Source organism: Zingiber officinale, chromosome 8B, assembly GCF_018446385.1.
Source record: "Zingiber officinale cultivar Zhangliang chromosome 8B, Zo_v1.1, whole genome shotgun sequence".
NCBI lineage: Eukaryota > Viridiplantae > Streptophyta > Magnoliopsida > Zingiberales > Zingiberaceae > Zingiber > Zingiber officinale.
The window spans coordinates 4,525,333-4,548,945 of NC_056001.1; the positions used below are offsets into that span (position 1 = coordinate 4,525,333).

The 23,613-nt window shown below is 38.9% G+C and overlaps 3 protein-coding genes, 1 long non-coding RNA gene and 1 other non-coding gene across 6 annotated transcripts; 4 read left to right on the top strand and 1 right to left on the bottom strand.

Moving 5' to 3' along the window:
* The first annotated feature begins 76 nt into the window (after positions 1-76).
* Positions 77-1,668, top strand: LOC122015688 (protein FAR1-RELATED SEQUENCE 5-like). The gene is made up of 4 exons (XM_042572704.1): positions 77-197; positions 313-403; positions 512-1,585; positions 1,647-1,668. The coding sequence occupies exons 1-4, from the start codon at positions 77-79 to the stop codon at positions 1,666-1,668; spliced, it is 1,308 nt and encodes a 435-aa protein (XP_042428638.1).
* An 11,183-nt stretch (positions 1,669-12,851) lies between these two features.
* LOC122014415 (photosystem I reaction center subunit VI, chloroplastic-like) lies at positions 12,852-13,665 on the top strand. Its single transcript, XM_042570643.1, has 3 exons — positions 12,852-13,053; positions 13,141-13,267; positions 13,341-13,665. Exons 1-3 carry the CDS (start codon positions 12,926-12,928, stop codon positions 13,518-13,520), a joined length of 435 nt encoding a protein of 144 aa, XP_042426577.1. The 5' UTR covers positions 12,852-12,925; the 3' UTR covers positions 13,521-13,665.
* Positions 13,666-15,423: 1,758 nt separating this feature from the next.
* TRNAY-GUA lies at positions 15,424-15,508 on the top strand. Its single transcript is given in 2 exon segments — positions 15,424-15,460; positions 15,473-15,508. It is a non-coding gene; the product is annotated as a tRNA-Tyr (tRNA).
* A 139-nt stretch (positions 15,509-15,647) lies between these two features.
* Positions 15,648-16,341, top strand: LOC122016737. Its single transcript, XR_006121180.1, has 2 exons — positions 15,648-15,719; positions 16,081-16,341. It is a non-coding gene; the product is annotated as an uncharacterized LOC122016737 (long non-coding RNA).
* LOC122016736 (potassium channel KAT3-like) lies at positions 15,961-19,800 on the bottom strand. 2 transcript variants are annotated; one of them, XM_042574128.1, is made up of 11 exons: positions 19,634-19,800; positions 19,326-19,541; positions 19,047-19,130; positions 18,909-18,966; positions 18,510-18,827; positions 17,934-18,173; positions 17,757-17,855; positions 17,629-17,661; positions 17,369-17,554; positions 16,401-17,055; positions 15,961-16,172 (listed from the first exon to the last, which is right to left on the bottom strand). In XM_042574128.1, exons 1-11 carry the CDS (start codon positions 19,798-19,800, stop codon positions 16,060-16,062), a joined length of 2,169 nt encoding a protein of 722 aa, XP_042430062.1. In that variant the 3' UTR covers positions 15,961-16,059. The 2 variants fall into 2 exon arrangements, with proteins under 2 accessions (XP_042430062.1, XP_042430061.1); XM_042574127.1 differs by having other exon boundaries at positions 19,047-19,202.
* Positions 19,801-23,613: the final 3,813 nt, after the last annotated feature.

Below are 23,613 nucleotides of genomic sequence, written 5' to 3' on the forward strand. Positions count from 1 at the left end.
TAATAAAACTGATATTACTTAATACTGATTGTAGAACAGATCAGAAGTATCCTCTGAAAGGTGTTCTTGTTAAGTCATGGAGGGCGAATCTACGAGTTGTCGTAGGTTGAATTTTGATGAGTCAATTGAAGAGTATTCTGAAGCAAACCAAAGCTGTGGTGATTATGAAGTTAATATAGAAGAAAGGGCTGATGAAGGTAATAAGATTTATAGTGCGTTATATTGAACTTTATATACTTCGTTTTTTACATAATTTGATTATCTATGTGCATTGTTAATTGATTTGTTTGCATTAATTGATTAATTTTAAAGGCAATGAAGATGATACAGAGATTTCCCCCCCATTAAGCACAGATGAATTGGTGCCAAAAATTGGTATGAAATTTCAAACAGAAGAGAAAGCGTATGACTTTTATTTGAAATATGCTAAACAAGTTGGATTTGGCATACGAAGGACAAGAACCCATAATGATAATTCGGGCAGATTAATTGACAGGATGTTTTGTTGTAGTGCACAAGGAAAAAGGGGAAAGGACAAACGAGATATTTATGTGAAGCAAAGTCGTGCTGAGACAAGATTTGGTTGTGATGCTAAACTGAGGATTAGTTGTCGAAATAATGACAAGTTTTGTGTGGTGAACTTCATTAAAGAGCATAATCATTATCTTTCAAGCTCAAACAAAACACATCTCTACAGATGTCATAGGAACATATCTTCTTCTGCAGCGATACAAATTGAGATGGCAAGTGAGGTGGGAATCCCCCCAAAAGCATCTCATGATCTTATGATGAGACAAGCAGGTGGGAGGGAGAATTTAGGGTTTATTCCTGAAGACTATAAGAACTACTTGCGATCTAAAAGAACAAGAAATATGAGAGTGGGGGATACAGGAGGTGTTCTAGAATATTTGCAGAAAATGCAATGTGATGATCCAAATTTTTTTAATGCTATTCAAGTTGATGAAGATGATTTGATCACAAACATTTTTTGGTCTGATGCTAAGATGAGAGCTGATTATGGCAATTTTGGAGATGTTGTTTGTTTTGACACAGCCTATAGGAAGAACAATGAAGGTCGTCCAATTGCATTGTTCGTGGGTGTTAATCATCATAAGCAATCCATAATTTTTGGTGCAACTTTATTATATGATGAAACTACTTTGTCATTTGAATGGTTGTTTGATACCTTCACTAAAGCTATGTCTAAGAAAAAACCAACAACTATTCTTACAGATCAAGATGCTGCAATGGCAAAGGCTTTAGCTTCCAGATGGCCTGAAACACATCATCGTTTATGCATTTGGCACATTTATCAAAATGCCGCAATACATTTGAGTGGAGTTTTTTCTCAATTCAAAGAGTTTGCTAAAGATTTTGCCTCTTGTATATATGATTTTGATGAAGAGGAAGACTTTCTTTCTACTTGGAACTTGATGTTGACTAAGTATGCACTTGAAGATAATGATTGGTTGAGACGTTTGTTTAGCATAAAGGAAAAATGGGCGTTAGTATATGGAAGACAAATATTTTGTGCGGATATGACTACAACCCAAAGAAGTGAGAGCATGAATAGCATTTTGAAAAGGTATGTCACTTATCAGCATAAGTTTTTAGAGTTTTTCAATCACTTCGAAAGATTGCTTCAGGATCGTCGATATGAAGAGTTAAAAGCAGATTTTAGATCCAATTCAAGTGTTCCATGTTTATTGTATCCGGTTGAAATATTAAAACATGCTAGTTATACTTATACTCCTGAGGCATTCAAGTGTTTTGAAAAAGAATGGTATAAATCTCATGATTCTATTGTAGAAATTTGTGAGATTGTTGGATCACATGCAACATACAAAGTTACTTCGCACAAAAAGAAGCACCATCATATAGTTACACTCTATTCATCTTCTGAAAAAATTCAGTGCAGTTGTAGCTGTAGAAAATATGAATTTGCTGGGATTTTATGTTATCATATTTTGAGAATATTTTCTATGAAAAATATTATGAAGATCCCAAATGAGTATATTTTGAAAAGATGGACAAGAAATGCAAAAGGTGGATACTTTGAAGGTAATGATACAATTGTGAACAAAGATAGTTTGGATCCAAAAATTCTTCACAATATGCGATATAGAGATTTGTGTGGGTTATCTGTTCAATTGGTTACCAAAGCAGCAGAAAGGGATGACACCCACATGGTTGTTAAAAATGCTATGTTGAGCTTATGTAAGATGGTTGATGAAAAATTACAAGTTAATGAATCAATTGTGCATCAATCAAATCTTAGCCAAGAAGCTAGTCAGTTGGTTCAATCTCTAGATGACACAACAAGAAATTTGAATGAAACAGAGTATCAAATTGGTGAAGGAAACGATCTTACAGTCAAAGGAATTAAACCTAAAAAGAAAACAGTTTCAGGCAAGAGGTTGAAAAGAGGCATAGAACAAATTTCTAGAAAAAAGAAAGGGGCAAGCAAAACTAACCAAACTCCAACAATTGTTCAGGTTTCATTCTTACTAATATTAGATTTTTTTTTTTTGATGTTACATTTAAAAAGCATATAGAATTAAATAATTTTATTTTTTTAATAGGGTATAGAAGATCCCAATATAAAAGATCAATTTCCACCACTTTTGCCAACACAACTATCTCAGGTTTACTTATTTTTTAACATTCCAAAATTAAATATTTATTAATAAATTCAGGCAACTATCTCAGGCTAACTTTGTTAGTGATTATTATCAGGTGACTTCCTCAACTTCAAAATTTCAGACTGCTATATCAGCTTTGGACAACAGATTAAACGAAGAACAAGTAAGATGAATACCACCTGCTATCATATTTTATTATGATAGTTTGACATTTACATTATGTGTTTATTACAATATATCATGAGTATTATTGTCTTGCCTAATCTGCTTATTATTGCTTTGCCTACTCTCTACTTCTCACATAGTTATATTCCCCCCTCCCCTTTTGCAGCGAAGATATCCACCTACTGGATACCACTCGCTGGATACCACCTGTTGGATACCGCCTGCCAGATTTTTTCCTCCAGGACATCCACCTACTAGATATCCACCGTCAGGATATCCCGCATCTGGATATCCACCTTTCGGATATCCTCCAGTTGGTTATCCACCTTCGGGATATCCTCCAGTTGGTTATCCACCTTCTGGATATCCACTCTTTGAGTATCCTGGTACATCAGCTCCACACCACGGTGAGTCTCATGTTTTATTACCAATATTCACATATCAAGTTTATAGGTGACATGATGTTTACATGTGGGCATATTCTGAATACAGGCGGACAGCACGGGCATCGAAAGGAAAAACATGGTACCTCTTGAACAAATAGGAAAAATATGGTACCTCTTCTTCTGTAGGTACCTCTCGATCTTTTGTTACAGTGTAAGATTGCTTATGTAGCAGGAATTTGGTACACCTCAAATTAACTGCCTTAGTTAGAAATGCTACATGTATTATGTAGGTATATGCTAAACTGCACAGATTGTTTCCTTCCATATATAAACAAATTTCTCAATTCAATTGGATTTTTTTTGTTGAAAATATTAGTTCTTATTATACAATTCCTTTTGGTGATGTTTAGTAATGGCTAGTTCCTTGATTCAAGTCATACAGTTTTGTGTTTTGAGTTTCATTAATATTATTGACGATCCTTTACAATGAACACAAAGTACTTGTCATTCGTGTTAAAAATCTATTTGATGTAAGTATATTGTCTTTTCAATATTATTTCTATCTTGTGTAGGAAAGTTCAGCTTGGGTTACTTCACATTTTGGGCAATCATTGCCGTCGCCTGGGGTTCTATTGCCTCCGCCTTAATCATAGTCTTGCCAATACTGGAAAGCTGGAGGACAATTACATGTGTCTTGAGTGGCATGTTCACCAACGATGCTTTGATTGAAAAGGTTGATGAAATGAATATCCGGATGCGTGCCATCATGTTGGCAATGCCAGTAATCGAGAGACACTACTTGCTGGAAAATGGCACGGCCAAGAAACTTGATTCCTTTGAAGAGGCAACCCCCAGTGTCACAGGTGGTGGTTGCTGAACTGTGGCTACTTGCTATGAGGAACTTCGCGACTTTGTATCATCTATTATGTGCTGTGTAAACTACTTACTAAAGGTGCATAATTTGTTGTACGCTATGCTCTTGCTTTTCTCCTTCAGCTTTGTTCAGTTTCCAAGATTTTAATGGCAAAAATATTACTGTGTTTGACATAAGATTTATTTTGAAAATGGTGTAACACTTTCAGTGATTCGAATTGACCCCTATCTTCGATCAATTCTACCACAGGCCCATGTTTCCTAAATTTTGTGGAATGATGCCCATGAATCTTATATTGAGCATAAGAAAACTGTTAACTTGAACTATTATGTTTTGTTAAAACTATCCACAAAACATTATGGCATCTGTTCAACAGGCTCACACTTTAGTTCCTCATCACGTCACCCATCATATTGAAAGTTTAGTTCAGAAACATATTGTGAACTCAAAGCCAGGTGGTTATCTGATCGGTCACCAGATCGATCAGTAACCACCGAGAATTACTGATCGGTCTACAGACCGATCAGTAACTGATCAGTACCCACCGAGAAGTTACTGATCGGTCTGTGGACCGATCCACAGCAGGCAACGGAGGCGACGGAAGGATAGGGGGATCGGTCTGTGGACCGATCCACAGAAGGCTGATCGGTCCACAGACCGATCAGCAGACTGATCGTTAATGCCTGCTAATTATCCTAATATTACAAAAATATAACATTCCTAATATTACAAAAATATAACATTAGTATTTACTATTTTTTATTAGGATTAATATGGATCGAAGTATATTGGACTTGTACAATTATTATATGTATTAGAAACGTTTTTATTTATTATTTTATTTTAAAAAAAAAAAGAAAAAAAAATTTAAAAAGGTTAATAACTTCCTGCTGGAATGCTGATCGGTCAGCAAGACCGATCAGCAGGAAGTGATATGTGTGCGTTGGAGCTGGGTTTTATTACTGGAGATGAGAAACGCACGTGCTTAGCGCGTGGGTTTTTTGTCGCGTAGCGACTGGCGCAGAGGGCGCACGGGAGGCGGGCGTAGAGGATCTGGACTCATCTGCAACGCTGTTAAAATTCCAGCGTTAATACCTACGTGGATGTACGGTAATACACTGTAGCATTTAACGCGTTCAAAGAATTGAACGCGTTAAATGCCTACCGATTGAAAAAATATAATACTATATTGCTATTAACGCATGACACGTTAATAGCGTTGCAGTTGGCCTTAAACGACCTTTATCTTATGTCAGACATCCATAATAGTAAATCTCTTTAAAAAAAATTTATATTTTATCATATTATTATCATATCAAAAATTAAAAAATTATTTTTTTTTAAATCACTCTCTATTATCATAAAACTTCTCAATTTTTAAAACTCCACTTCTTTTAAAATTCTCTCTCTATCATCTTTCCATTATTTTTTTTATAAATTTGATCCCAAGATTTTGATACAAGTTTATAAAAAAAATTATAAACCCCACCTATATAGTGGATAAAGGGTTTATATTGAGAGATTTATAGCATATATTGCATGTTATAAATCTCCCATTGCAGATGCCCTCATAATTAAGCCGGTGTTCGGACTGGTTCCTATATATTTCGGATGCTGTTTTTTAATAAATTTACCTTAAAAAAAACTGAAAATTTAAAATGCCTTAATTTTATGTATAAATTAATTTTTTTTAAATATTTCCTTTACCTTATATATTTAATTAGATTTTTTTCAACTTTGATCTTAAAAAAGGAAAAAAAATCTCATTAAATACATTTATAAAGTAAAAAAATATTAAAAAATTATAATTTAAGTTCGAAATTAAGGTATTTTAGATTTTTCACCTTTTTAATGAATCTATTAAAAAATTAGTATCCAAAATGGGTAGAGGATCAAGAGGGAATTAAGAATTATGGATCAAGATATCCAAACTGATAATTAAGTTTCAAAAGTTTCTTTGTTATATATATATATATATATATATATATATATATATAAAAGATTTTGATACCTGAGTCACATCTTATATTGGACTTTGATATTCTAAGTAGGTTCCATGTGCAATGCGATTAAGTACATGGGATGCTTGAAAGTCACTTGGGCTATAGATATATATAAAGTAGAGTAACAAAATTGATATACTATCCACCTTATATTGTACATTTCGTGCACACTTAGTTTAAACTCTAAATACTATAACCTAAATCTTAAATTTTAAACCCTAAACTTTAAAGCTTTAGCCTAAGCTTTAAAAAAATATATACTAAGTGTGCATAGGTATACAACATAAAGTGGAATGCATATTAAAGCCTTTTATATATACAGAGTCAATCTTAGATGGTCAAGTTGGGTCAGTGCACAGAGCTCCGCCTCCGACGGACCCACTTTTAAAAGGATGGGTTAAAATATAATCTTTATATATTTCTAAAGTAAATACTAAAACACTTTTATAATAGTGTCTTAAGAAAAATCTCTAAACACAAGTTTAATTTATGTGTTTTGTTAATCAAATTATTTTTATAGCAATGATTTTATTATTTTTTATATGAATATAAAAGGTTTATTTTCTTACACCGGACCTTTCAAACTCTAGGGTCGACCCTATATATATATATAGGATAGTGCTAAATGGTTAAAATTTGGCCACCCAGAATATATACATGCATGCATGTACATACAAGGTGCTCATTAAATGTAACCCGTATCTTGCTGACACGTGGCAATCTTTCTTTTGTCAGGGTATGGCGGTGGCGTCACCTCCGATGGGACAGCCGCCGTTTGAAATGAACGGCTGGATGATGACCTCGTTCTTCACGACCTGAATCGGACGGCTAAGGTCGTACGGGGCAAACGTTATAAATCTTGCGGCCCCCTCTCTCCGCCGCCTTCTTCTTCATACAGTCGGCGCTCCTAGTCTCTGGTATACGACTATGGAGAGCCGATTCGATGAAGAAGACGCACTGCGTCTCATTCGAACGTATGAAATTCCGGCTGACCATGAGATAGTTGTGGCTAGTCCTTCCGATCGGCCTAATGACCCGCCGCCCGGCACCATTTGCTTCTTCCGTGATCAATTTTTGGCCGGGCTGCGCTTTCCTCCACATCCGTTCATCATCAAAATATGCAACCACTTTCACCTCCCGCTCGGCCAATTAGTCCCGAACTCGATTAGGTTGCTGAGCGGGGTGATAGTCCTTTTCAAATTGAATGATATCCCCTTGAACCCCAAGTCTTCCACTATTTCTTCTACCCCAAACAATCTGAGTGGGGAACCTTCATATTTCAATCTAGGTCGATGATCCTGTCCGAATGCCGAATCAACGGACGCTGGGCACGTAGCGCTTCCGGCAGCTGGCGTGGATTTTCGACTGGTCGCACGAACCTCCGTCGAACCTGCACAGAAGTCGGGCCGGGAAGGGGCTCCCGGCGGCGACCCTCCGACGCTCAAGTCAGGTAAGCAGATGGTGGAAAAAGTAGCTCCAAAGATGTCTCACGCGTACCTCCGGCAAAGTATGAGGCTCGTTATATAGGATGGTGAAAAGGTTCCTGTGCGTCCACCGAGGCACATACATGTCCGTAGCCCATACTTCGGTATGTGTCTGTCAGAATGCTTACCTGATGCCATACTGCTACAGTCCAATCACGTCTTCGATGGGACAGCAGAACACCTTGTTGTCAGACTGGGAGTATGGCCTAACCATAGGATTTGACGGTTGTCAGAAGATGTTCCTGTTCTCCTTTACCCTTAGACATTGTTTCAACTGAGCGTCGGAACCCCGACCCCTGTCAGGGCACCTTTTACTGTTGGATGCTTCTCGGTTAGCCGATCGGTCTATCCTTTTCTTCCGAGTCCGGTCGGCTCATCCTCCTCCGGTGGACCCCCCGGCCCTTTGATCTCCACGTGGCGCTGACCTCTTGCAATGAGGTCCCCTGCCTTGACCACCGGATCAGTCGGGTTTCATCCTATTTACCAACATGCCGAGCTCCAATAAGCATTGGAAGAAGCATTTCTTTTTTATGCGTCTCCCCGAACGGCCGGCCTTCCGAACGAAGTGGCAGACGGCGGTGCCGAATCAACCGGGTTTCGGCAAATTCAAGAGCCATCCGGCGTATCTTCATGCGGCCAACCAGCTGGTCGGCCAACGTTACGATATCGACAAGTTGCTCCTTCCTGGAGTAATGTACATATTTGGCTTGTCTCCCATCCCAGCCGATCTGCCTTGCAGCATGAGTAAGCGATTCTTATCCCCCTTTTTATGTTGTGCTAACTGATTTATTCTTTGTTTCTGCAGCTGAAGTTATGTGGCGTGCTAAGGCAATCGAAAAGCTCAAGCTGAAAGCCGCCAATATTGAGGCGGTGAAGGACAAAGAGGCAGCTGAACGGGGTTTGGTTCTGGCCGGCTCAACAACTGAAGGGGATGGGGGGACTCAGATGGTTCCCACTGATCCGGCCGCCCCTATCTCCACTGATGACGCCGCACTCGATCTTACTACTACTGAGCATGCCGAGGAGGAGGGCCGATCGGCAGATGAAATCCCTCTGGTGACTCGTAAACGCCGTCGGCTAGAGCAAGCCGCTCAACAACCTCCACCAGGAGAGCAGCTTTCCGAGCGGGGCGATGATGCTCATGTGGTTTTTGAGGCGGTCTCCTCGGAGCACACTCCGACTCAGCTTGACTTGTCGCCGACCATCACTGAGGCGCAACCTTCCACCTCTCGGACTCTACATCGTCTTAGGCGACTGGGCGACCGTCCGGTCCCGATCGGCGAGTCCTCTGGCCATGCTGCTGCATCTCAAGATGACTCGAGCGGCCCGAGGGTGATTAAAACTGTCCTAAGATTTCCCTCGGAGGAATACCTACTGTTCGCTGATCGGCCATCAGTTCCCGAACAGCAGATCACCCTCACCGGTCCGCTCGCCAAAGTTTGGGAGGACGTGCGCGTACGCATCGCGCTCATGTCCCCCAGTCAACTAGGGGACAGCAACCTGCAGCAGGCGACCGGGGTATGCCTTTCTGCTTTACTGATACTTTTTATTTTAGCTTTTAACTTAACTACCTTTGTTCGCAGAGTTGGGTAGAGCAGATTGCAGTCAGCAATCGACTGGCTGAGCTGGAGGATGAAATGAAAAAACTCAAACTTTCGGAGGCGAACCATGGGCAATCCACTGCTGCTCTGGAGAAAAGCAAAAAGCTTTTGGAAGTCGAACGGAAACGAGCTTCCGATCTGGCGAGCGAGGTCGCTCGGCTTGAAGCTGTGGTCAAACAACGGGATAAAGAGATCAAGACAGCGACCTCTCGGAAGCGCCAGGCCATTGACGACATGGACCTAATGAAGGTGGAGATCAGAGGGCTGGAGCAACGCATCAAGGATCTGGATGCCCTTCTGGCCACCGAGAAGGAGAGCCGCTCGGCCGATCTGCTTAAATTTGAAGGAGACTTGAAGGATCTCCATGCCGCCAACGATGCTTCCCGAGCCGCGCGGACGTTTATAGACGCCGGCTCGTCTCTCGATTTTTAACGTCGGAGCTCGACGGTCTTCCGCTCGGACGTTTATAGACGCCGGCTCGTCTCTCGATTTTTAACGTCGGAGCTCGACGGTCTTCCGCTCGGACGTTTATAGACGCCGGCTCGTCTCTCGATTTTTAACGTCGGAGCTCGACGGTCTTCCGCTCTTCCGCTCGGACGTTTATAGACGCCGGCTCGTCTCTCGATTTTTAACGTCGGAGCTCGACGGTCTTCCGCTCGGACGTTTATAGACGCCGGCTCGTCTCTCGATATTTAACGTCGGAGCTCGACGGTCTTCCGCTCGGACGTTTATAGACGCCGGCTCGTCTCTCGATTTTTAACGTCGGAACTCGACGGTCTTCCGCTCGGAAGTTTATAGATGCCGGCTCGTCTCTCGATATTTAACGTCGGAGCTCGACGGCCTTAAAGGCTAACTTTAACATAGCCGCTCGACGAAGATATTTGCCATCTTTATAATTTTGCTTCATGCATTACAAGGACATAGGCGACTGAAATGTATATAAATTTACATTTAGCGCACCTTTCACCCAGCTTGGATAACGTACTCCAGGCCGAACGGCTCGGGGTCTTCTTCGTCGAGCGCTTGGCTCGGATAACATACTCCCGGCCGAACGGCTCGGGGTCTTCTTTGTCGAGCGCTGGGCTCAGATAACATACTCCTGGCCGAACGGCGCGGGGTCTTCCTCGTCAAGCGTTTGGCCCGAATATTATCGACTCGGGGCCTTCGGCATCGAGCGCTTGGCTCAGATACTATACCTCCGGCCGAATGGCTCGAGGCCTTCATTGTCGAGCCTTTGGCTCGGATACTATACCTCCTGCCGAACGGCTCGGGGCCTTCATTATCGAGCGCTTGACTCGGATATTATACCTCCGGCCGAATGGCTCGGGGCCTTCTTCCGGCAAATTACGATGAATTTTATGTCCGAAAGAAACTATATCTGAAAAACTAACCTGCCGATCAGCATAAGATTTGACTCAATTTCTCAACTCCCGAATACCCGTGGAGTGAGGTGGATACAATGTACTCGTCGAAATTTATCAAGGCCAGGAGGATGGCGAAACTTCCCGGTCGGTCCTCCATGGCCGCTCGGCCCCCCCAGAGGTGGAGGCGGCCTGCTGCGATATCCTTTTACTTGAGCCTTCTGCTCCTGTTGCTCCACGAGCCTAGCTACTCTTGCCTTTATCAGAGCGTCGAGTTTCTCCACGGAGAGCATCACCATGTATGGTCGTCCAGCTTCATCCATCTCTTCCGATCGGATGCAGGAGCGTTCCCACAGCTAGGGTCGACCCTATATATATATATAGGATAGTGCTAAATGGTTAAAATTTGGCCACCCAGAATATATACATGCATGCATGTACATGAACATTTTAGTAATATCATATGCATATATTAATTACATGTATGTACAAGCATGCATTATAATGGGAAAATTGAGATTTCTAGCTGGCCAGATTCTGACCAACAAGATTTACTGATATATATATACACACATAAAACTATTTTCTTTCTCTTGCATGCAAAGTAGTGCTATCAACGTGGTACTGATTTCTACAAACCAGTACCAACAACAAATAAAACTAACACTAACATTGGTGCTGGTTTGTATAAATAAGCACCACGTTGGTGCTAGTTTCTACAACAATAAATGTGGTACTGGTTTTAACAAATCAACACTAACGTTGGCGTTGGTTTATAAAAATCAGCACCACGTTGGTTTTGATTTGTAGAAACTAGCTCCAACAACAAATAAAGTCAGTTGCAAAACTAGCATCAACGTAGTGTTGATTTCTACAAAGCAACACTAACAACAAATGAAATCAGCACCAATATTAGTGTTAGTTTGTTGAAACCAATACCAATGTTGGTGCTAGTTTGTTGAAATCAACACCAACATGTCGCTAGTTTGTAAAAACCAACACTAATGTTGGTAATGGTTTATAAAAATAAGCACCACATTGGTGCTAGTTTCTACAAACCAGCACCAACAACAAATAAAATTAGTAGCATCATTAGTGATGGTTTGTTGAAACCAGCACCACATTGTGTATGTCTTATGTGGCCGACAAGAGGAAGTGAATTGTCTTATCAATAAATTTAAAACTTTCTTTTGTTTTTTTTGTTTAGCAAAGATGAACATAGGATAAGTAGTTAGAGAAATAGATATAAATTAAAGAATAAGAGGCAAAAGAGTTACTTGGTTTATAGCCGAGGAGGTTGCTAATCCAAATTAAAGTAAGTTCACTAAACGACTCCTTCGATAAAGGCGGAGTAGCATCTTACAGACGTTGAAAGCTCAAAAAAAACCTACAAAGCAAGAAATTGACATTACAACATTTGTTGTCAAGTGTTGTTCTAAACTAAAAAGACTATAACTCTATTTATAGTCCACTAGTTTAGATAGTCATTTTTAATAATGTAGTATCTCCAGGCGCCAACGACTTGAAAGGGTGCCTAGTTGGTGCCAAGGTGGTCCGAGCTCCCGGATGAGTCAGCTTCGTGCCGACTCATCCAACTTCTTCTTCGATCCCTTAGATGATCTTCCAGCCATCTAGAATTGAGCTCACCTTAAATCTAACTTCGGCCTTCTCCTTGAGCAGTCTTTTGTTTCAACTTCTCGTCCTTCGGAAATGTTGTGCGCGTCTTTATTGTCTGCTGGTGTACTATCTATAGCACCTCGTTTCTCGGATGCATCGAACACGTTGACTCATTTCCTGTGTCATCTTTTTCATTAGCTGCGTCTTTCACTTGACTTCTTGTGTTCTTAAGTTCCTGCACATTTAAACACAAGAATCAAACACAACTATATATATATATATATATATATATATATATAATCTAATCTCATGAAAATTTCTCATTCAGAAAAATGAATTTTAAGGGACGATCCAATGTTATAAGTTTTCTATGTGACATGCCCTAGATGAAATTTAAACCCTAATTGTCCAAGAAGTTCATCCCATCTGTTACATTTTCTAATTTTATTTTATACTGGGTATAAACTACTTGATTTATGGATACTTATACGCATTTGATAAGCTCCATCCATAAAGAACGTTTTGGGCCAAGCTTATGATCGATTTCCCTCCTCTTCGTTGTTGGAATCATTCCTACATCAGGCTTCAAGTTGGCCTCAAACCCACGGCGTACGGTATCCACAAACGGATAGGCCAATCCCAACTGGAAACGCGTGGCATTCCTTCAGTGGATCCTTTCATCGTCGAACGCCATCCGAAACGCTTGGACTCCGCACAACCCCTGTTTAGATAGCAAAATAGCAGCTACGGCCACTTAGAGAAGCAGCAGCCTCGCCTCTTAGAGAAGCAGCTATGGCCTCCCTCACCGCCGTGGCAGCCGTTCAACCGGTCATTGCGAAGGGCCTCGCGGGAAGCTCCTTCAATGGGAAGCGGCTCTCCGTCAAGCCCTCCCGCCGAGCCTTCTCTAGCACCAGCCTCAGGTGACCGCAAATTCTCTCTTTTCGTGTCAAATCCCCGCCATGCGTTTCCAAGAAGAACTGGGTGTGATCAAATTGCGTTCTTGATAGGTCCTGCGCCGTGGTCGCCAAGTACGGCGAGAAAAGCGTGTATTTTGACCTCGATGACCTCGGCAACACCACCGGACAGTGGGACTTCTACGGAACTGACGCCCCCTCGCCATACAACTCACTTCAGGTAGGTCAAAATCGAGCAGGATACCGCCCTCGGCAGTTCAATTAATGACGATAAAGAGTTTTTGAAATTGCAGAGCAAGTTCTTCGAGACGTTTGCAGCTCCTTTCACCAAGAGGGGTTTGTTGCTCAAGTTCTTGCTGCTAGGCGGTGCCTTCACGATAGCGTATGTGGGTTCCTCGGCTTCCGGTGACCTGCTTCCCATCAAGAAAGGCCCTCAGCTACCACCCACAAAAGGGCCTCGTGACAAGATATAAGTGGCTTCTGTAAACATAAATCAAGTTTGGTTATTTCCTAAATTCTATTGTTGATATATACTTAATTATCTTTGTAATCTATGCCTGTCTGATTACTCTATGATGTGATAGAAATTGAAGTCGATCTGAACAATGAGTTCTTTTCTGTTCGGTTTCTATACTGATTATTTTACCTCTACTAGGTCTCACTGATTAGTTTTTCTCCTGTGCTTGCATGGTCTTTGGAAGCTTGTTCTCCCATTTTATTCAGGAAACTAAGATTGCCTGAATTTGAAACATTGGTGATTCAAGTTCTAAGTTGTCAACTGGTTTATGCAGTGTATCTTAACAAAACATTCCTTGTTTATGCAATTTAAGAATCCAATAAGTGAGAACTACCGTAACAAAACAACTACTATATCATGTTTTTGTTTTTATTCTTCATATTTGTTCCTTGTCAGATGCTTAAGCCTCCTGTGTCTCTAGTTTGAATATGCTGATAAATTTCTTGTTAACCATAATATTAAGAGGCTTCCTCATGAATTTTGAGTCATCTGTCTTTGACACTTTCTCCAAATCAATTGTATCATCCTTCTTGGCTTGATTTTCTTGATCCATTTGCCAACTCATGAAATCTGAGAGTGTCATGGCATTGTTTGCTTCTGATGTGCTGACCTTATCATCTTTCAGCTGCGTGTTGGAGGCTTCAAAAGTTGGACCTCTATAAGAGCATCTGCACGGATTACATCTTCTATCCGGGTTATGACAGTGAAAACTAAACTTTCTATCCGAGTAGCTCCCCATGCTAGAAAATCCCACGTCCTAACAATGAAATTGAGAATCATTAGTAATTAAGAAATTTCAGAATTAATATTAGTCGAACATGGTATTAGTTTACATCATCGATACCTTGTTAGATTGGATTTTACTGATGTCCAAATTAGATTAAGGAATACCCGGAAATCTAGGCTTGATAATGAGCAATATTGTCTCGGCTCTATCTTCAAACTGTTCTCTTTCCTCCATGCTAATACCTGAACTCCAAGATGATTTAGAATCTTTATTGTCCATCTTTCTCTCCCAAATGACAACAGATGCTTCAATTCTATTTTCCTTTTTTTTTTTTTTTTTTTTCTTTTTTAGGTATCCAACTCTTCAATTCTACCTTTTAGTTCTAGGATCTTGTATTTGTTGATAAATGAATAGATGAAAAGAATGCTTCAACATCAAAATGATCGTCCGTGGTGTTTTTATAGAGGGATTCTCCAAGCCTTGACCTTCCATTATATCATGAGAAATGGTTAGTGTCAAAGGCATGGTCAAATGGTTGATTTTCAAGCAATGACATTGCTTGCAATATACTAAAACAAAATTCTGTTTTCCTGAGGTAACATCAACAATGAAAGATAACTCAATGGGTGCCTAGACTTGGTTCCGGACTCTTTAAGAACACATTCTCATCTTTTAGATTTGAGTTATCTTCTTCACCATCTAAATTTAAACTAAGAGTTCTGCGCTTGATTCTCACATCGTATCATAATCACGTGCATCGAACTCGATGCTTCTCCTCTATAATTGTTGAGCTCACAAGAAGATCATCGACCTACTTCCAAGTTGTAGAGAAACTATGCCGTGCTCTATCTTGTGCTACAAATCTTTGTCCCGGCCAATTAAGAAAGGCGAGCTAGTTTTTACCTTCCAATTGAAGTAAAGAGGAAGGAAAACTAGCTCACCTCTCCTCTCTAAAGACAAAAAGAGAGAGGCCGGGAGATTGAGAGTTCAAGTCCACCTGCAATAATGGAATAATGAAGGAAGAAATAAACTTGCAGGCAGAGGAGAAGCACCGAAGAATGGCCAAAGCTAGGAAGTTGTATTAATGTCGATAAGACAAAGTTAAGAAAAATAAAATCGAATAAATCATCAACCGACCTTAGCTCAGTTGGTAGAGCGGAGGACTGTAGTTGTTGCAGCTGATCCTTAGGTCGCTGGTTCGAATCCGGCAGGTCGGAATTTTTATTATTTCCCATTATATTATTTTTGTTATTTACTTGATAATTAATATTTTTAAACGGTAAATGGGCCATTCCACATTTCGTTATTCATTGAGCCCATTTAAAAGCCAAATGGGCCATATGTGCTTCCAAACTCATCGCCATCGGGATCATCTTTATGCGGGACGAGCTTCGGCGGACGGCGGACCTCCGATCGCTGACTTCGAAGGTACGCGATCCGAAAAAGAAATTGAGGCATTCAAATTTTGCTCTCGACCATCAAGTTCTTTTGTTCAGGGAAATGCTATCTTCAGCTAGAAATTTTATCTCTTGATAGACAATCTGCTTCTGCATTGCGAGCAATGTTGTCACGGTACCTGTAGTTTGCTAGGTCGTTATATGTCTGCTAAACCATAGTGATTACTGTAGAATTGATAAGAACAGAGCTTTTAATTTATCGTACTGCTACATTTTTAGCTTCTGTTATAGATATCGCTCAAGGTTACATGCTTTGTAGTCGAACTCTTGTTCTATGTATTTTAATCTCTTGGCCACATTTGCTGATATCATCAAAACTCTTGGAAGTACAGATGGTCCCCATCGCGAATGACACTGATCTCATCAATTTCTGCCATCTCTCGATTCAACACTTTTATAGGACGATATCCCACGAACTTTTCACCTGCAGTTTTTCCGGATATAATTAGAACAATGGGTACAAGAGACATGGAATCTTTAGGATTGTAACATTAGGTTTCTTCTTGGGATTTTTATATGTCTTTGACCACCTGTTTCTGTATAACCTCGACACTGATACAAGTTACTTATGGAGTCATATTTGTTTTTTTAAATTAATTAATTTCTCTATCATTAATGAATGATTGTCTATATCAGTTCAAATCAAACTTACCACTGATTCTGAGTAGCTCCTCCATAGTATCAGGTAGATTAATCATCTTCGGGATCAGCTGTATCGCTGGGTCTGCCTTTTGAGAATGCATGTGAATAACCACTCGTTTGGCGGATTCATGGACTCCAATTTTCGAACATGTCTGTAGCATTTCATCATTATTCTTCAGTGAGCAGCTATATCTTAAGTCCTGTTCCCCAACAAACGTTTTTCCACTTCCGTCCCTCATCAGAAAGTCTGATGCACCACCTTTCGGTTCATGTTTTTTAGCCATGTCCTTTTGAGTCCACCTGTTACCATTAACTTTATCAATAGTTGTTTCTTGTTTGAGCAGAGTTTTAGCAGCCTCATGGTGCCCTTCCTTGATTGTTCCATGTGACACAGTTTGTCTATCTGCTTGATCTACTTTCTGATTGTTAACGACAACTTGAAGCTTATTAACTTTACCGACATCCTTGTTCATATCTAGCTTTCCATGACTGTTTCTTGCATTCATCTGTTCCTGTGTATGGAGCTTGCTAACATTATAAACATCTTCATCTTGTGTGTAGTTCTCATTCCTATTCCTGGATTCTTTCTTGAAACATTCTTTAAGTAGTTCTTCTGGATCAATTTTCTGTATGCCAGGATATAGTCTCTCATGCAGGCTTAACCTCTGATAAAACAAATGTAGCAAAACATGAGGTTATATCTCCAGCAAGAATTAGTAATAATGTATTGAGAAATTTCCATTTTTGCCCAAACATTTGTACTTTTTCTTCAAAATAAGCCCAAAATGACAAAATTGTGAGAATATCTCCACTACTATTGACACTCATGTTTTTTTCTATTCCCTCAGCCATCAATAGTTAACAGAACTTCACCACCAAACTATGGATGATATTTAAAAAAGCATGCAACTGTGGGATGGAAAAGTGTGAATTTTCTTATTTTATTAGTATTACATGCTGATATATTCTTTATTGTACCTCAATAAGATTTCTTGTGGTGATAGTCTCATCCTGCCTGCTTTCTTGAATGATGTTGAGGAATGTGCTTCGGTTCAGTCTAAGAATTTGTGTGAGTTCTGTTGTTGTTATTGTAAATGGCTGTGGAACATGACAGAGTATTCCAATCTCCCCAAACATTTCTCCAGTGGATAACCTTCCATGAACCTAAATTTGTAAGAGTGAAGCAGTTATCACTCTGTTAATGTTAATTTTGTATTGATCAGGTCTAAAAGTTTTACCTTCTTGATCCCATCCACATATGTTCTCATTTCCTGCAATAAGAAAACAACAAAAGATGTAATAGAATTTGCTAATTATTTTGTAACAAAAACACTTATGCAAACAGCCCAAAAATTGTAGTACTAACCACTGCCCCTGATACTATTATATACAGATCTGTTGGTGATTCATTCTGCAGCATCACATCTTCGTTAGGTGGAAAATACTCGACCCGCATTTCTGACACCTAATTTCATGATTATCTTGTCAGTGCATTCTTTCATTTCATTTGCCTAGGATTTATCATATAGAATCAGAGCCTCACCAGTTGGAAAATGACTGTAAAAGAGACACCTTTGAAAAGGTTCACTCTTTGAACAATGGGAAAGAACAGGTACTTGGCTATACTTGAACGGATTGCCTTTGAGAGGCCGTCAAGTGTCTCTTGTTGTTTGAGCCCCTCTGTTTTGAATCTTAAGCATATGTGAGATAACATTTGTTCCTCTAGATATTTCGGCAACTTATTTCTTGTTGCAAACTCAGAAGCAGCCTGAATGGTATCTCTCTGTAGATTTACATGATCACTAATTAACATATTGTAAAATTGTCTGATAATGTTATGCTGTCCTATTGTTCTTTCTTGACCAACAAACAAATGCAGTTAACAAGTGTTTTCTTTTCTGAATTGAGTGAAACACATGTAGGATGGACAGATGTAGTAACTAGTATCTGCGAAAAAAGTTAACAGCTAGAGGAACAGCTTTCTTTATGACAGATCTAGAGTTGCTTGAAGTAGGCCTTGTTTTTATGCAGTTTCTTTGTTTACCTTTTTAATAAATAAGCATATGACGTAGTTTATGAGGAAAATAAGAGAGTTAAAAACTAATGGCATAGAACATACGAAGTTTTTTGTTTGACTGGTCTCATTGACAATAAGATTTGTCATATTTCCAATCAGGTAAGATGTCAAACCCAAATTGAATAGCATGCAGCAGATGTAGAATAGCATTTCTCTGGTGTTTTCAGCATGTAAGTCACCATAACCAGTAGTTGATAGTGTTGTGATTGACCAGTATATTGCTGTTACATATCTGACCCATAGATTATCCTCCATGAAGTTTGGCTTCACTGCACCTATCCATGTTTGTTCTGGGACAGGGTATCTATCAGCGATCATGTAGTTAAAGCATCCAGAACAGTGAACTGCAAAAAGAGTTACCTATGGTACAAAAATGTTAATTGCATCAAACAATTTGGTGGCTGCTTGAAACAAGATTTGAAAATAATGCTGGAAGCTTACTGCAAAAAGCTTTGTGCACCTTGTCCAAAAGTAATTGAAACGAATATCCTTTTCGAGTCTGAAGAAGATACTTAAGGAAATCATTTGGTTATTTATGGATGTTTTTTTGTATTGGAAGATGTTAAAGAAGATGCAGACCTAGCAAAGAAGGAACTAACTCGATGCAGACGCCAGAGTCTCAGCATACTTAGAATTTTGAAGCAGAAGGTGTTAACATGCCCACTGAAGAACAAGCTGATTATTTGAAAGGGAAATGTGGAACATACATCAAAGATGAACCATGTGGACAGGTACCTGTCAGAATAGGACATGTTAGTTGAAATGGGTTCTAAACATCATTTTTTACCATATTTCCATATGGTTTTTAAGCATGGTATTTGAAGAAATATGATGCAACTGGTAGTCCCAATAGCTAACCTGAGTGCTATTCTCTTTCGATCATCCACCAAAACATATGATTTATGATCAACAAATGCAACAAAGAAGGTCAGTACAATGTCAATTGCAAAAAAGCTGTTGACAATGTTATCCACAAGAAATATTGTGCTTGGCAGGTCTCGGAGAAATGCAAACTCAAACGGACAGATCCAGGCCGAGTAGAGAACCATTAATATCAAAAACACCTCCCATAGTCTGAAAATGGTTGGTAAGAAGAAAATAAATGACTTTTTTTCTTGAAATTTGAACCTAACAGAACCTGGAGACCGATAGTTGAGTTATTATACCTGTAATGAGGATCATATGGCAAAACAATGTACTTCCTGAGTCTGTTTGGATGGTTCACTGTTGCTCCAAGTGATGGCAAGAGATGGTTGTGTATTCCATATCCTCTTTCTAATTGAAAATCTTCATGACAAAAGTGGTCTAAGCAGTTCATGCGGGAACATAACATGGTTGCACTATGAAGCTTCTGTTGTCTGATATTCAGTGGTATTGTGGTAATGTATCTGAAGAGTGATGTGGTATATATAAGGTAGATTGATTCTTCTGTGATGTCAGTGATCAAATTGGTTGTGATGGACAACACAAAGCAAATGTTGGAGGAGAAACTAGGTCATGAAAAGGAAAGGGTGTAAGAAAGGAGTATACTTGGATGTAATCATTCGGAACAAGGAAAACTGCAGATTGCCTAATGATTCTAAAGAAGTCAGATTATTAGTTTTATTGTAATAATGGATACAAATTCTTTGCCAAATTATGAGTTAGATGGTGAGAGATCCAATATCATATATGTCGTGGATGGTCTTTTGTAGGACAATTTAGTTCAAAATTGTTTATGGACAAAGCATTTGAGTCATGTGTGATCCTGTAGTCTAGGTCATTTTGGAACTAATCTGAGCAAGTAAATGTAAAATTTTCAGGGCAAAGGACCTTTGGCAAGTTCCAACTCACCATTTTAGGCTACCTGAAATATGCCCCTGAAGTGCTTGCAGATACCTGTTTTTAGGCAAAAATCATTGGATGATAAGTTTGGCATATGAATGCGACGAAGATACTCAAATATAGTTTGTTATCTATCATGTGGACAATAAGATTTTGATTACTGTAAGCATCATTTGCTATCTTCCTAGTGAAGTTGTATACATTCTGATGGGAGATGATAGTGGCTGACTGAAGAATTCACACCTTATTTAAGGTCCATTGGTTTAGTTAAATATAAAAGAATGCCATTGTCATATTGAATAGAGCAACTTGTATTTGGATAGAAGTATGGTAATACTAAGCAACATACACAGAGGTAGCTCCACAGTTTCAGACAGATCACCAAAATAAACTGACTCTGAATGACAATTATGATAAAAGGATTGATACTGAGTTTTGCCACAGGTGAAAAAGTTTTATAGTATCAACGGGAAAATACCTAGATATAGCTTAGCGAACTACCTCACTTTTTGGTCAACTTTTGTGCCTCTTATCTTCTTCTTCAAGGGGCGGATTGCAATTACGGGCCAAGCAATGGTTACATTGATACTCTGATCAGGCTTTATAAAATTAAAAGGAGCATCGAGATTGAGCTTGCCTACCACTCAATAAATATACTAGAGCTTAATGTCAACGGACATTGCTTGAGAAAAGTTCATTGCTTGTTTTCTGAGGTCCAACAAGGCTTCCTTATAAGCACTAGGAAGGAAATATGAGATGAAAAAGTTGAGTAGTGCACTGGTGCCTGTCAAACTCTTCAAAAGAAAGAGAAAATGATCGGAAGGAAATATGAGACGAAAAAGTTGAGTAGTGCATTGATGCCTATCAAAAGGGACATTAATCATGGAAGGATGTGTAGGAACATGGAATAAGTGCTATGATGGAGAAGGTACCTCCATTGCTAGTATTTCTTTGTATCATCAAATATGTACATTGGTGACCAAGTGGCAAGGGTGATAGAACAAAAGTTACCAATAGCAGAGACCAAATGGTACATAAGTGGATAAAGTATTCAGGCATCTCAAAAATAGGTTAGTATCACAACTGGTTCACATTTTTATGATACAAAAATTGGAGGAACCATGAGAAAGGCAAGCTTCCCTAGATATAAGAGGTATAGGAGGGCTAAACATATATAATTATGAACATATCTACAACAAAATAGGGAGTAAGAATTGCATCATCCCAAAAGCGATGATGCACATGCATGAAACATAAGGAGTGAATAATCTTATGGATAATGATTCTTATGTTCAGTGACCCCATTTTGCTGGAAATCTATGTTCAAGTAGTCTGATGGATGATACCATGAGATGAACGATGTAATTTATAAATGGCCAAGCTGAATTAGTTAGAGTTGAAAGTGTGAGAAATAAAGTGAGACTAAAGAAGACTGCTTAATATAAATTAGAATGAATTTAAAAGGTTTTGGATGTGTCTTGCTCATTCAATATAACTTTATGTAGAATTTAAGAAGAAGAATATTTTATCACGTCATAAATAGAAAATTGTATGAATACACATTAATTGTATAAAAACCCATGATCTAAAATACTAATATAGGATAAATCCACTACACCAATAATCTTATTCCTATGACTCTTAACACTCTACCTCAAATTAGAGAATAAATATTGTATATGTCTAACTTGTGATAAACTAGAGAAAGTCTAGTAAACAAAACATACAGGAGACAATCGAGTAGACAGGAGTAATAAAACAAAAACATAATATTTGCATGCATGTAGGCAAAACAAAACTTGAAGTAATGGAGCATGCGATCAATAATCCCTTCAATATGAGATTGACACAACTATCTTCGAACCAAGAGACAAATCAACTGTCTGACAAAGGGAGAGGGATAAAGAAAAAAAATATGGAGTGAAACTGGAACGGAGAGATCTCAGGAATTGATCTCTCCGAGTGTGCTTCTCCTTGAAGCATCAGTTATATCAATATGCAATATGCCGAGGTAAAGGAGAGCACTTTGGGGTTCTGAAAGTACAATAAATAGCACAATTTATTTATTTTTTCTTTGATGAAGGAGATATCTAGAGAAGGCATAAAACAAGGAGATTTGTACTCGTAGATTTAGACAACAAAAAGAAGATGATGCAAAAAGAGGTTCAACAACAATTATAAGTTGTTTGATCATTGAGTGTTGCTAAAATTGAAAATGAAGATGAGTTCTTTGTATGTTTGTAAAACTAAAAGGGGTGAGTTTCTACAGCTCAATCTATCATTGGTGCAAACGAAAAGAAGCTCTAAGATACAAGCGTAAAAAAATGGGCATTAAATAGCAATGGGTTGATGGCAGAATTGGCTTGGTTGATGGAGATTTGGGCAGATCTAGTGCCTTGATGTTGATTGCATGAGTTTTCATTGTGCATAAAATTCATATAGCCAGTCTCAAATAGTTGAGACGGACTTCCTGTTTTCTCATGGTAGTGATGCTGAGGTGTCAATATCTTAACAAAGTTGTTGATTGTACATGAAGATTATTTGATCTACAACTCAAAATGGCTATAAATTTCTGCAATTTTGCACAAAGCTGATTAATGTCAGTGGGTGTTATTATAGAACTGCATTCTTGAACTTGTTGAATGCATTTGAGCTCAGTAAAAATCATGCAGTCTGCCTTTTTATTATTATTATTATTTTATGTTTGCACGTGTGTTGAAATGAAAACGGTCCATCCAATCTGGGTTTTTGTCCTTTTTTTTGAAAATTATTATTTTATGTGTACGTGTGTTAAAACGGTCCATACAATCTGTTTTTTAAGAAGTTAGTCCATAATGAATATCTGGATTATATTCCATGTCTTAAGTGTCAAATCTTAGACGCTAAGGACTTTGCTTCTGAGACACAACTTGGTTGTGGGGATATTGTGGTAATTTAATGACAAGGTATCAAATTGTTAATGCCCCTTCTCATGTGTCATTGTTCAAATATATGGAAGGTACCACAACATAAGTTATTGGAATGGTGTTCCATCGAGTCCTTCAGTTGTGTTTGCTTGAGAAACTGATCCAGATACGTGGGTGGGAATCAATCTTACTAGTTGTGTGCCAATTTTTTCTGACATGTGAAATTTGGTATCTAATTAGTCCAAGCATGGATATGGGAATCAGATTCTTTGTGCTCAATTTACAATTGCTCTCTTCAAGATCTTGTCCAACCAAACAAGGCCTTGCCATTCTCTTCAAGCTCTACTGCAAAGGACTAACCAATGTGAACTATATATCTACATGCAAAGTTTCCTGTCAGTGCCAACTTCAACTGG